Source organism: Asterias rubens, chromosome 21, assembly GCF_902459465.1.
Source record: "Asterias rubens chromosome 21, eAstRub1.3, whole genome shotgun sequence".
NCBI classification, from domain to species: domain Eukaryota; kingdom Metazoa; phylum Echinodermata; class Asteroidea; order Forcipulatida; family Asteriidae; genus Asterias; species Asterias rubens.
In genome coordinates, this window is record NC_047082.1 from 1,244,124 (window position 1) to 1,256,909 (window position 12,786).

At 39.9% G+C, this 12,786-nt stretch overlaps 2 protein-coding genes across 4 annotated transcripts in view; one reads left to right on the top strand and one right to left on the bottom strand.

Moving 5' to 3' along the window:
- The first annotated feature begins 1,602 nt into the window (after window positions 1-1,602).
- Window positions 1,603-7,206, top strand: LOC117304644 (monocarboxylate transporter 13-like). Its single transcript, XM_033789202.1, has 6 exons — window positions 1,603-1,743; window positions 2,495-2,791; window positions 3,278-3,594; window positions 4,142-4,367; window positions 5,534-5,677; window positions 6,343-7,206. Exons 1-6 carry the CDS (start codon window positions 1,608-1,610, stop codon window positions 6,603-6,605), a joined length of 1,383 nt encoding a protein of 460 aa, XP_033645093.1. The 5' UTR covers window positions 1,603-1,607; the 3' UTR covers window positions 6,606-7,206.
- Window positions 7,207-8,596: 1,390 nt separating this feature from the next.
- Window positions 8,597-12,786, bottom strand: part of LOC117304363 (thiopurine S-methyltransferase-like) — a 4,451-nt gene continuing 261 nt past the window's right edge. Inside the window, exons 2-10 of one of the 3 annotated variants that reach the window (XM_033788769.1) lie at window positions 12,732-12,786; window positions 11,889-12,024; window positions 11,389-11,481; window positions 11,106-11,238; window positions 10,780-10,832; window positions 10,189-10,263; window positions 9,119-9,204; window positions 8,963-9,007; window positions 8,597-8,755 (exon numbers count right to left, since the gene is read on the bottom strand). In XM_033788769.1, coding sequence (XP_033644660.1) covers window positions 8,637-8,755; window positions 8,963-9,007; window positions 9,119-9,204; window positions 10,189-10,263; window positions 10,780-10,832; window positions 11,106-11,238; window positions 11,389-11,481; window positions 11,889-12,024; window positions 12,732-12,786 — 795 coding nt within the window. In that variant the 3' untranslated portion in view covers window positions 8,597-8,636. Of the gene's footprint in view, window positions 8,756-8,962; window positions 9,029-9,118; window positions 9,205-10,188; window positions 10,264-10,779; window positions 10,833-11,105; window positions 11,239-11,388; window positions 11,482-11,888; window positions 12,025-12,731 lie in introns of all 3 variants that reach the window. The other 2 variants (XM_033788768.1, XM_033788770.1) reach the window with 2 other exon arrangements.

Below are 12,786 nucleotides of genomic sequence, written 5' to 3' on the forward strand. Positions count from 1 at the left end.
CTAAACTACGAGGTGAAAAACCATAATCTTATTGCATGAATGAAAAAAATGTCTGGCGATTTCATTTTGGTCGAGCCCTTTTCTCACATAGCACCATCAGAGCTAATCGTGTTACAAAATAACACACAAAATAGTCAAACACGAGGTCAGGTAAAAACGTCCGAATATGACGTCACACTTCTAGCTAGGGACCTTCTAACAAGAGAAGTGCTTCCGTATACGGTTGTAAGTCTGGTAACCTGGACCACTTACTGCAAACCAATACAACAAACACATTATATTAAGGCCAATTAATTTTCATGAAACAAACATTGCCTTAAATTTATACTTAGGAGAACAATACAATAAGGAAGCCTTGGATTTTAAGAACAACGGATCTTTCGACATGGACAAAGTCGATAATTGAATTGATTGGTTGTGCTGGCGGCAACGTCTCTTGTTTGCAAACAAGTTTAACGTACACTGTTTTCGATATTACGCATTACAACTAAAGCTTAAAGGGACACACCGGCTCACCGTTTACGCAATTTTTGTCTTAACATGCTCAAAAACGGCTAAATTTGATGATTGTTTTAAGGACTGTTCTTCTTAATTCCTGGAAGACCGTTGAAGTCATATCTTAGTCTATTTTGTAGCACAAATATCCCAATTCGGCCGGTGTGTCCCTTTAAAGAGAGACGATGTAGCAACTATTTTGACGAGTACATTGCCTATAATCTTAGAAACACAAATCAAGAAAGAGAACATTGATTTTTATCAACCAAACTTTCTGTACATTTTTGTACTACGGTTGGGCCGCTTTATAATCGATTGACTCAAAATAGTTTCGGGTCATTTGTATGGATCCTCGAGTACCGTCTCCAGTGGTAGATAATTGGCGTTAAAACCTTACTGTTTCTCCAGTGCCTTCGGGTTGATGCCAAATGCAACATCAAACACATGACCTACTTTCACTTTCACCTCATGCCTATCTTGCCTACAACCATGGGTGGGAAATAAAAAGCCATATATCGATTGAAGTAAAAACAGATAAAAAAAGCTGTAAACAATGTTGCACACATAGGCCTACCATACACACAATAAATATTCAAACAACAATAACGTTAAACTTGTTTGATACAAATCAACCAATGATATTCTCTTTAAAAAAAGGTTGTTAAATATTGAATGTTTTACAGGATTTGTTAACACAGCTGAATGTTTTGTCAACATTTGGTCGCCCATGCCTATACAGCGCAGTTTGATTACCATCAATAGTGTCAATTTTGGGGGCGTGCGCCCTCTATATTTTTGGCAATGTCTTACGCATTGTCTTGGCTTTGGGTCTTTAAATCTGCGTGAAACTGCAAGTTGATAAAAGTCAAACAGCTGCCAGTGACTGAAGGTCACATGTTTATAAAGAATATGAAATAATATCAAAACAATTGCTCTGGGAAGTACGTTTCGAAATGACTTTGTAGCACGGCGGGCCAAAGGTAGCTGCAGGTGAACTTTCTAGAGGCATTTTGTTGAAAGTGAAAAACGTTGTGACATAAAGATATTGCTTAAAGTGTTTTGAAAGCTTGTAAGTGATGAAGTGCTTTGAAATGTCTGTGCCTGAATTTCGCATGATTTCTTGGTGGGGTTGGGTGGTGGTTGCCTTATCGTCTGTTCAGTATGCACTCGTACTTGGGCCTGTTTACAACTACAGTATTGTTTTGTTGAGTTTCCAAGAGGAATTTCACACGAGTACGTCTTTTACTGGTGAGTTTCTGACTTTTATTTTTTGGAGGAAAGGTTTTTGGGGAGTTGTGTCACGGCCTACAGTGCTGTCTCCATGATTGGAGAGTTTGGTTTTTGAGTGGGTATTATCCTTGTTGGGGTACGCCTCGGCACCATAAGATTGCACTGCTTGGTTGGGGTATTATAGTGCAGACAAATTTACCTAAACCAAATAGTGTCCTAATGTACCCATTATCACAAAAAGGTTACTGCAATTTCGTGTAACAAATCTATATATTCTGCATTAATGGTTTTCTTTCTATGGGGGGTGGGGTGTTTCCGAAAAACACAATCAGATTCTGGCTTGTTTGGCAAACACTAAATTTGTTTGATGTAAAGAATTTTTTATGGCGATTAATTGTTCTGTTTTGTCACTTCGTAAGTAACAACTATAAGCTTTGCGTATTATTACTGTTTTTTATATATATACTTTTGTTATTAGCTGACACAACTTCATTTTCAGTCTTATAGGACAGTTGTTGTGGTGTTTGGATGGGTTTTTTTTGCGGGAGTGTTGTGGGGTGTGCGGCTAAGGCAAATTGATTCCATGGTGCTCGATATTGGGCATTCAACTATTTTTATTGTTTGTTTGGGTTTTGGGGGTGTTTTTTTTGTAAAAAATGAACACAGTGTGTTAATAAGGTGAAACATTGGGTGTAGGGGCACCCTCTGCTCCTTCATTCGGTTAGTAAAAATTAAGCTTGACTGTAGTTTTCTGTCCGGATCTCTGCAGGTTGGGTTGGGTCCCTGGCCCATGCCTTGGTGTCCATTGGAACACTACCCGCCGCTGTATGTCTGAGGAAGCTAAGCCCACGAGTGGTGACCTTCATGGGGATATTCCTGTACTGTGGAGGGGTGGCTTCGACAGCGTTCGTCCCGTCTCTCGGTTATGTCGTCGTGACCTACAGCGTCATATCTGGGCTAGGGATGAGCTTCGTCGTCCAGGCGGGGATTGTCCTGACGCTTGCTTGGTTCCCGAAGAAATACTGCGCCCGGGCGACGTCCGCTCTTATGATTGGAACTCCGTGCGGTAAGAGACTTTAACTTTGGTTACAGCTCCCTTTGGTCCTAGGTTCCAGGTTCCATGGGTCTCGGGTTCCAGGTCCCATGGGTCTCGGGTTCCAGGTCCCATGGGTCTCGGGTGCCAGGTCCAGTGGGACCTGACCCATGTTGGGGTCAGTAAAACTCAGAATCCTTTTGAAAATGACCCAGTGGACAAAACTGACGTATAATCCGTACAAAAACCCCTGGGCGTATAAACAGTGACCAGGCAGACTGCTGGTCAGCTGATCAACCATTTACACATAAAAAACCTTCAAACATTTCAGATACATTTTCTCGAATATGATTTCATTTCAGAGGAAATATTTTATAATGAACTTAGTACAAAGTTCATAAATCAGTTTGCTTTCAGAAAATGAAACTATTTATATTTTTACCAAACCTGTTTAGTACCTTAAAGCAACCGTAGCTTTTAAACACAATTTTTGTGAATCCTTCTGACTGTTTCTTATAGGTACTTTAATATCAGGACCAGTCCTCAATGGACTAACTGCAGTTTTGGGATGGAGACACGCTTTCCTTATCATCGCGAGCTTCACTCTTGTCGTCAGCTCAGTTGGTGCGTCCTTCCTTTCAAACCCTCTACCGGGAAAACCGTCTCAAGTACCCAAGGAAATTACCACCGAGACGGAAGACGACGATGATAAACAGCACCACGTGGTCTTAGAGGATTTTGAATTGCCGCCATTTTATTGCCATTGTGACCCTTGGCTGTGGTTTGTTGGCATCGGTATCGGGAGCCTCTCCTGGGGATTTCTAGCCACGAATTTGGTAATTATTAGTAATTTGTTGGAGTAGGCCTGCATAACCAATCTTTGACTGCTGTTATGAAAGAACCATTCATTTTATGCATTTTTACGATCTCGTTTGGGGTTTTTTTACGCCACTGTACTGTGGGGAGTGGGGAGTGCTGGCACAAGAACAGAGCAGTCGCTGTGGTATTGGCGTTTAGAGAGCATTACTCTTTCGGGTCAACATTAATTTATTTATGAGGCCAAATCCAACCACCATTTTACCACTTTCCGGGTCAGCATGACCCCAAAACGGGTCAGGCCTCAAGGACCCTGAATTTGGGTAATTTACCCATGAATTTTGTATAGTGCATTTTGCATCTTTGACTTTTATACACAGGCAAGCTTCATAAATGACATTGGTCTAACGAAAGGTATAATGTCTACTTGCAAAGTTTTTAACTACCTTCCAGGTCACCTTGCCTAGAAATTTGTCAGGCCCCATGGGACCCGAGTTCGGGTAAATTTTGACCCAGTTGTATATTATTTGTTTTAAATCTTCATCATTCTGTAACCATTCTACGTAGGCGAGCTTCATGAATGACATTGGTCTGACGATAGGTGATGTCTCATTCGCCATCATCTCTATCTCAATGGGGGACATCATCGGCAAGATCTTGATTTCGGCGTTCCTGGATTCCTTGAAGTTCCTGAAGATTTTCTTCATTGCCGGATCGTTCATATCTTGCGGTATCTTTTCCGGATTACTCGTGAACACGTCGACTCTTATTCCGGTGATCGTTCTAACATTTCGTGAGTAAAAATTAGTTATGCTTTTGGGTGAGTCAGTGATGTAACTATTGGGGGGGGGGGTATCCCGGTTAAATCTTGATTTTTTTTAATAAACACTACCAGAGAGTAAAATGTAACATTGCATTATTTTCAATGTTTTTAAAACTATTGGTTTATTTTCAGCTATCAATGTATTTGAATTCGTTTTCGTGCACCCATGATTTCGTTTTTCTCACACAGAGTTCTTTTCAGTTATTTTATTTCATTTATAGACTTTCAGGACTATACTTTGACTGTTTTATGTTGAATTTCTTCTACCAATATTTACATTAAGAATTAAATGGTTGACCCAACTCTTGCTGTTGGCTTTTACGGAATTGAATGAATCTTGCGGCCTAGTGAAATAGAACGAGCTTCTGACCGTGAATGCTAAACTAATGCAATCGAATTCACCCTTTTGACTTTTCATTTTCAAACGAAATTGAAACAGCCGGTTGATAAAAGAAATGGATTTTTATGACAATCGCGGGAAAACCTATATTAGCACTTAAGCCAACAAGCGCCGTAAATTACAAACGGACATTTTCTTTTAAAACAAGTTGTGAACAAAGCACCGATTTAACATGCCGCCTACAGGGTGAACATTTTCTTACCAGTGTTGTATGAAGGTCATTGCCTCACAGTCAGAAGGTGACTTCAGAAAAGAGGAAAACAACCTATAATTTAATAAAAACGATTTGAAATAAATAATGTAACCGAGGCAACCAAATGCAAGCTTAGAGCAGCAGGGGATTTGAGTCAGTGTCAAGTCGAGAAACATTTTAGGCATGTTAAATGACACCAAGACCGTATGCAGGAATGGTTTTCTGTCATGTCAGCTGTGACTATAAATCTTCCAGTGTAGTTGATGGCCAAATTGTGATGAGAGGTATTGTTCTATGGCGCACTGCTGCCCCCTGGGAACGAGGATGGCTTATAAGCCCCCCCCCCCCCCCCCCCCCCCCCAAAAAAAAAGCTATCCGAACGCATCGGTGAGACCTTGGCCGACCCGGGAAAGCTAATCGAACGCACCCAAAGTTTCCTACCTCACATTATTTTGCCTCAAGCGGTGTGATGACGTCATTGCATGGTCCATTTTTGTTCCTCTTTGTTGTTACATTTTGTTTCTTGTTGGTTTTACTTGTCAGTTCTTGGCCTTGCCCGTGCTGCGTTTTTTGGAACGGTCATAGTGTCTGCGATGGAACTATTCAGTGTGTATGGGATCGAGACTATCACCATAATCACCCTCGTACCCTTCGGAATAGGGACTCTTATCAGCGCTCCCCTGTCAGGTAAGAACTATTCAGCGAGTAGGCTTGGGGTCACCCTCGTTCCCTTCGGAATAGGAACTCTTGCCAGCGCTCCCCTGTCAGGTGGGAACTATTATTCAGCATGATGTGGGCATTGGGGTCGAGACTGTAACTACCTTAACCATCCTCGTACCCTTCTGAATAGGAACTCTTTTCAGCGCACCCACCCCTGTCAGGTAAGAAGTACTCAACGTGTAGGCTTTGGGGTCGAGACAGTTAGTTACGTACCTTAATCACCCTCGTTTTCTTCGGAATTTGAAGAACTCTTATCAGCGCTCCCTGTCAGGTGAGTAACTATTCAGCATGTAGGCTTTGGGGTCGAGACTGTCACCTTAACCCTCGTATACCCTTCTTATCTGCGCCCGTCAGGTAAGAACTATTCAGTGAGTGGGGTCGAGACTGAACACCACAACCCTCGCACCCTTTGGAATAGTATCAGCACTCTCCTCTCAGGTATCTTAGATATTGTCTTTGTATCACAAAATGCAAATCTCTTCTGAAAACTTATCTTATCTTTTCAATGACTAATTTTGTTGCGTCTGCCGTTCTTTTTGTTTTATGTTTTACTATGCCTTTAATTTCCAGCAGGGTGGATAGTAATGTTCGCATTACAATTCTAATATTGATCACACGTTCTATTTCCCCAGGCGGACTATTTGACTTGACTGGAGACTACACACTTAGTCTTCTCGTCCTGGTGTTCCTTCTCACGCTCTCCACCATTTGCATGTTGTTAATTCCCTTCAAGATGGAGCTAAGGTCATGGCGCATGCGTGGTAGGTCACCAGACACAAGCCCAATTGATGGAATGTCTCCCTCTGTTGACGGAGTTAACAAGTCCGTGGCAGGTGGACTGTCACGTGGTGTTGACGACAACATGACGAATATGGGATTTACTGATGATTTCTAAGTTTAATAGGTTAAAGACTCAATTCGGAAGGAGTGGGGTTTGGTGTGGGGTTGGGTGCATACAACTGTTGAAGACATCGAGGCTCGATTAGATGAACTGTTGGATGAAGTAGTGATTGCAAATGTATATATATTTTTATCTATGGACTATTCAGGTATTTGTTTTACATTGTATGGACTGCTACAGCGCCACCTATCGTCCAAAAGCCTCAAATTTGTCACACATGTATGCGAGTAAATAATCACAACAAATGAACAACCAATGAGAAATAGAAATTGTGTTTATATACTTGTAATATATGAATCTAGAAAGTATTAAAAGTACATTATTGGTATCTTTGATCAATGTTAATATTGTTTTAAAACAAAAATGAGCATGAGAAGCAATATTTCTTTCCATTTAATAAGAAATACTTTGTCTTCATTCAATGTTTGAGAAATATTCATTTGATATGTAATTTTTTTGTGTGTGAAAAATATACAGGTATTATGAAAAATCACGGTCAGTCCAAGTCGTCCTGAGCTATACATAATGGGAGACTTTGGAACGCTAGGTGGCAGCATTTATACCAAGTAAATTTCCATTATTTATCATATTAAAGGCAGTGGACACTATTGGTAATTACCCAAAATAATGATTAGCATAAAACCTTTCTTGTTGACGAGTAATGGGGAGAGGTTGATGGTATAAAACATTGTGAGAAACGGCTCCCTCTGAAGTGCCATAGTTTTCGAGAAAGAAGCAATTTTCCACGAATTTGATTTCGAGACCTCAAGTTTAGAACTTGAACCATCTAAACGCACACAACTTCGTATGACAAGGGTGTTTTCTTCTTTCATTATTATCTCGCAACTTTGATGACCGATTGAGCTCAAATTTTCACAGGTTAGTTATTTTATGCATATGTTGAGATACACCAACTGTGAAGGCTAGTCTTTGACAATTACCAATAGTGTCCACTGCCTTTAAGCAATAGATATACATGGTATGTCTGCTGCCATATCGCGTCCAAATAATGCCCTCATTACTATTTCACTACCTCAGTTTTCCAAATGTATTCCATTCTACTGTACATATAAATATCTCAATATAACATAACTGAATGCCCAATAATAATAATACACTACAGCATTTTAAAGGCACACTTTAGTGAAAAAGAGGAACAATCAAAGGTTAAGTTTTGTCAAGATGTTAGAAAGCAAGCATGAATAAGTGTGTTTTAAGTTTCTGCTGGAAGAGAGTGATGTTGTGCATTTGGCTGAGGTATTCTGGAAGTGAGTTCCAGAGTCTAGGTGCTATGTTGGAGTAAGCCCTGTCCTAGTGCAATTCTTATTGCTGTATTAGAATAAACATTCATTATTTTATACCTTGTAAATAAATACATCCCAGTAAAATGTATGCTGTTTGAAAGCGCATATAATTATCTTTATTGTAGTGAAATGTCAACAACAAAAATTTCAATTTTTCTTGTCTCATTTAACTAGAAAGAAGAGTAGAAAGTAAGACACTAATTAAATGTTTTCCTATACTTATTTTAAGTGTGTGTGTGTGTGTGTGTTTTAATAATGGGTTCACATATATCCAAACAAACTGTATGCTGTTGGTTAAGGACACATACATTCCTTAACTGTAATAAAATGTACATAACATGTTCACAGTTTTCTTGTTTAATTGTACCTGATACAAAATTAAACAAGAAACACACCAATTTGATTGTTCATTTAAATGTGTGTTTTTCTTAAAAGAACTGGGGCCCAATTTCATAGAGTTGCTTAAGGATAACAGGTTGATAAGCACAACAAAATTATGCTTACCAGAATGAGGGTACCAGCCTTAATACACTGTCCCATCTGTACTACCTGTAACTGGTATCTTGCTCACTTTTACTAAGCAGATAAATGGTAAGCAACATTTTCTACTTTTAAAAGCAGAGCTGCTTGCGCAGAAAATATTGTGGTTTTTTTCTGACAAGAGTGAGTTCTGGATGGGGGGGGGGGGGGGGGAGTCCTCCAAGCTCTGCATCCCTCGTGACTAGAGGTTCTTTGGAATGAGTAGTTGATGTCTGTTTATGAAAGACGTGAGTCCTCTGCTCTTCCATCGTTCCGTCATTGCGTCAACTTCATCCAACAACTTGATGTCCATTTTATCAGCTGCCAAAAAAAAGATATAACTCCTAAAATGTCCTAAAACTATATTCAGTTGGTAGAGGCTACAGGTTCACAACACGCTATAGTCAAATTATTCTTTGTTCACCCAAAATTAATTTGAATTTGCCCTGTCAGGTTCCCTTGTGGTATTTTACTTAATAAAAATTTGAAATATAAAGCACACCCTTTAAAACATTGAGCTGTACTTACCAAATAATTTTTCCACAACGTCTGCTGGAGTTGAATGAGGAGGACCTAAAAACAAGGGAGGAAAATCTTTCGTTACAAAAAAAATTAAGTAACACCCATTTTATCACATTGAAAAAGAAGCATCATCTACATTTCATATGAATGGAAACTACTCACCGCTCATTTTGCTTTGGTCATACTCCAATGTTGAGAGAAGGTATCGTCCCGTTGGTTTCAGCAATGACAGCATCAAATCAGCATATCTACAAGAAAAATAATAATGATCGGAAAAGTTGTTTTGATAGAAAGGTATCCTACTACGCCAAAATGTGCAGGATGCCAGTCACAATACAGTAAATGTGATATGGTAACCTTAATCCACTAAGCATAATTTTGTTATGCTTAGCTAGATGTTGTGCTCAAGTAGCTGTATGAAATAAGGCTTTTATTTCAATGCACTCTTCAACTGAAGGTACATCAAACCCCCACATAAACATCCTGAGGTATAAGGGCCTAATTACATGAAGCCAGTAAGCACAAAAGTTTACTTAACGTAATAAATTTTGCTTAGCAAACATAGCCTACCAGCCAGAACAACGAACATACAGGAACCATTGCTGTGACTGATACCTAAATAATTTCTGCCTTAGCCAAGAAAGTTGCTAAGCAGATATTTCTGCTCAACAGCTTCATGAAATTGGGTCTAGTTCTCTTGGTTGGATGGAATGGAAAGAGGCTGGGGGAAAAAGAGGTTGAGCTATGTCAGTGTCCTGAGGAGAGATGCTGAGGCACAGACTACTGCAGAGTTGGCTGCCTGCATAAAGGCCAGGGAAGACAGGCACCCTGAGCCAACTGCAAGCAGTCTGGCACTGTGGGAACCGTCTCATGGGGTGAAGCCAAGGGGGGAGACAGTGGTTGAGCTATGTCAGTGTCCTGAGGAGAGATGCTGAGGCACAGACTACTGCAGAGTTGGCTGCCTGCATAAAGGCCAGGGAAGACAGGCACCCTGAGCCAACTGCAAGCAGTCTGGCACTGTGGGAACCGTCTCATGGGGTGAAGCCAAGGGGGGAGACAGTGGTTGAGCTGTGTCTGTGTCCTGAGGAGAGATGCTGGGGCAGAGACCACAACAGAGTTGGCTGCAAGGACAGGGGAGATTGGAGAAGCTACCGCGGGCGAGATCCCACCTGAGCGCGATATGATTGATTGATTGGGGAAAGAGGGCGGTTACTGGAAACAAGAAATGTTACCTTTGTATATCTTCTCGAAGGAGAGCAACAAGTGAGGCACGGTCCCAAATACAGTCAAAGTCACCCAGGATGTCTCTGTGGATAAAGTGAATGCAGAGTAAGCAATTTTAGGATTTTGAATGATACAGCTTTCTGTTCAGAGCAAATAGATTGTAACATAGTTTGTACAAACATAACTTGTAACTTGACGAAGAAACAATATAACGGACCCAGGGTATGTTAAACCTTTGGGTAGTTATTGCGATCTGTCCGAGCATGATTATGATGATTCCTGTTGTACAAAAAACGGACTTTTAGAATGATTTGGGCAAACGGGTTGGCTTAAAGGATTCCTTTTCTCACCTTCTACCTCCAAGGATCCTGGTTCGAACCCTCACCAGGGTCACTATGTGGATTGGGTTTTCAGTCCCTACCCGACTGCAGGGGTTTTGCCTGGAATAATTCTCTGGGATTTTCCTCCCACATCTACAACTAAAACTTCATTGTCTTCTACCATTGGGGTTTTGGCTAGATAAGGGGATAATTTCACTTTTCTGAGAATCCTAGACTTCACAACCAGAATAAATAAATGAAATGAAATGAATGACTTACCCGTTTAGTTTGAATAAATTTGCTTTGTACAACAGGATGTTGGAATTCTTACTCTGTCGGTAAAAAGGGAAAACACAAGAAGTTATTAATTTTGCAAGTGGTCCTGCTACACAGAATGTAAAAGGAAAACAAGAAACAAAACAGTTGTGAAAAGGAGAGAGTAAACATGTACAAAGGTTCAAAATAATACTGCATTGATAGTTTTAATAATCATTGACAGTTATTACTCACTTTCCTACTCTAAGTAACGTTTAAAGACTTTTTACCTAAAGGCAGATTTGTAATCATTGAAGATATTTTTTCTGTACAAACAAGTAAGAACCTACAGTGTACATCTCAGCATCTTCAAGGCCTTCGACGGGACCAACAGAGAACTCCAACTTGTTTTCTTTGAAGAAGTCTTTGATTGCCATCTCAGCTACTTCAACACCAACAACTACGTGGCCCAGATCAGCCAACCTGCAAAGGGCAAAAGACAAACCACATGGAATGTTCAGTAACAACTTTATGTCAAAACAGAATATGCATTTGGAAAAGAGCACGTACGACAACATTCCAGTGGCATTAAACTAGAGAGCAAAAAATAAGATTTATTCAACAAACAGTCACCATTTCATGTCCACAGACTTGCCACAGAGGGGAACAAAAATCCGGCAGTTTGCTTTGCCGCCCGTCATCTCGTCCATATACTTGACAAGCGCTCTGTAAGACAAATAAAAAGATTTTAAAATTAGATAGGTCTTAATCTTCGCTTAGTGGGTGTTCAAATATAAACAATTTACATGTTTTACTTTGAGGAAAGAGCTGCTCATGTAGATTCTTATCTTGTATTGTACAACAAATTCTGGTCCATTAATTATTTAGAGCAACCTAAAAGCTCTGCAAAGTTGCGGAATTTCATCCCAAATGTGATCTCTGTTCACCGTTGATCTCATAAGATACCCCTTCCCCCACTACTCCTAGGCAAGTAGGAGGTTCAATTCGCTATCATATCTTCATGTATACAATAGTTGAACGAACCTCATATAGTTCTAGGAGTACTCCCTACTCCCATCCCTACTCCAACCCATTTCCCACCCTCTTCCATGTCATAGTGTTTATCTACTCACGAATTTACGCTAGACATGTGGAATTGTATCTGATCCTCCTCCCATTTGTTTCGCCAAAACTCGTCTGAACCTTTCTGTGCCATGTTAATCCTCAAAACGTTGTTCGTTTGTAATAACAATCTGGAAGTCCACGAATCTGAATGAATCAAAACCAAAAATATACGGAAGATTAATCATCCTATAAACGACAAAATCACCCTTCAATAAAATTAAAGACAAAATCCAGGATCGATAAAGACCAAGAAAAATCATGATTTTAAGGATACAGCTTCAGCTTTCTATTAAAAAAGTTAATTGAAACTCTGACTATCCCTAGAGGCTTATTTACATATTTGTTTACCTAATGAAATCTACACTGTCAATTTTTGTAATTATCAAAACAAAAAATTAACTTTAAAACTTAACCATGGTCCCCATGGAGGTAGAAAAACAATAAATTCATAAGTTACAAATAGGACCCAAAGTTAAACAAAGCTCAGAAAGACAGAATAATCATGAAGATAACAGCAGAAATTAACTGTGCCAAACATAAACATAAGTTAAAAATCCTCTGCCACAAGTTCCTTCATCATCTCAGAAGCTAGCTAGCTCCTCGTCTCACTCTCAGCTCAGATTATTAGAATCATTGTTTTCCCTTTTTCACACACATGATGACATTGATTTCTACCTCCATGGATGGTATTACTATTACCATGGAGGTAGAATTGTATTACTAGTAGGCCCTATATGGGATGACTTGCAATTTTGGTCACCTCGCACGCACCCACTACCCATCTGCCCTCACTCAGCAAACACGGTAAACATTAAACCTGTCCGGAAACTAGACAACTTATGTAACCTCACATTTCGGGGTGAATTTCCCTGCAGCAAATGACACAATAGCTGAAATGATTCCAAA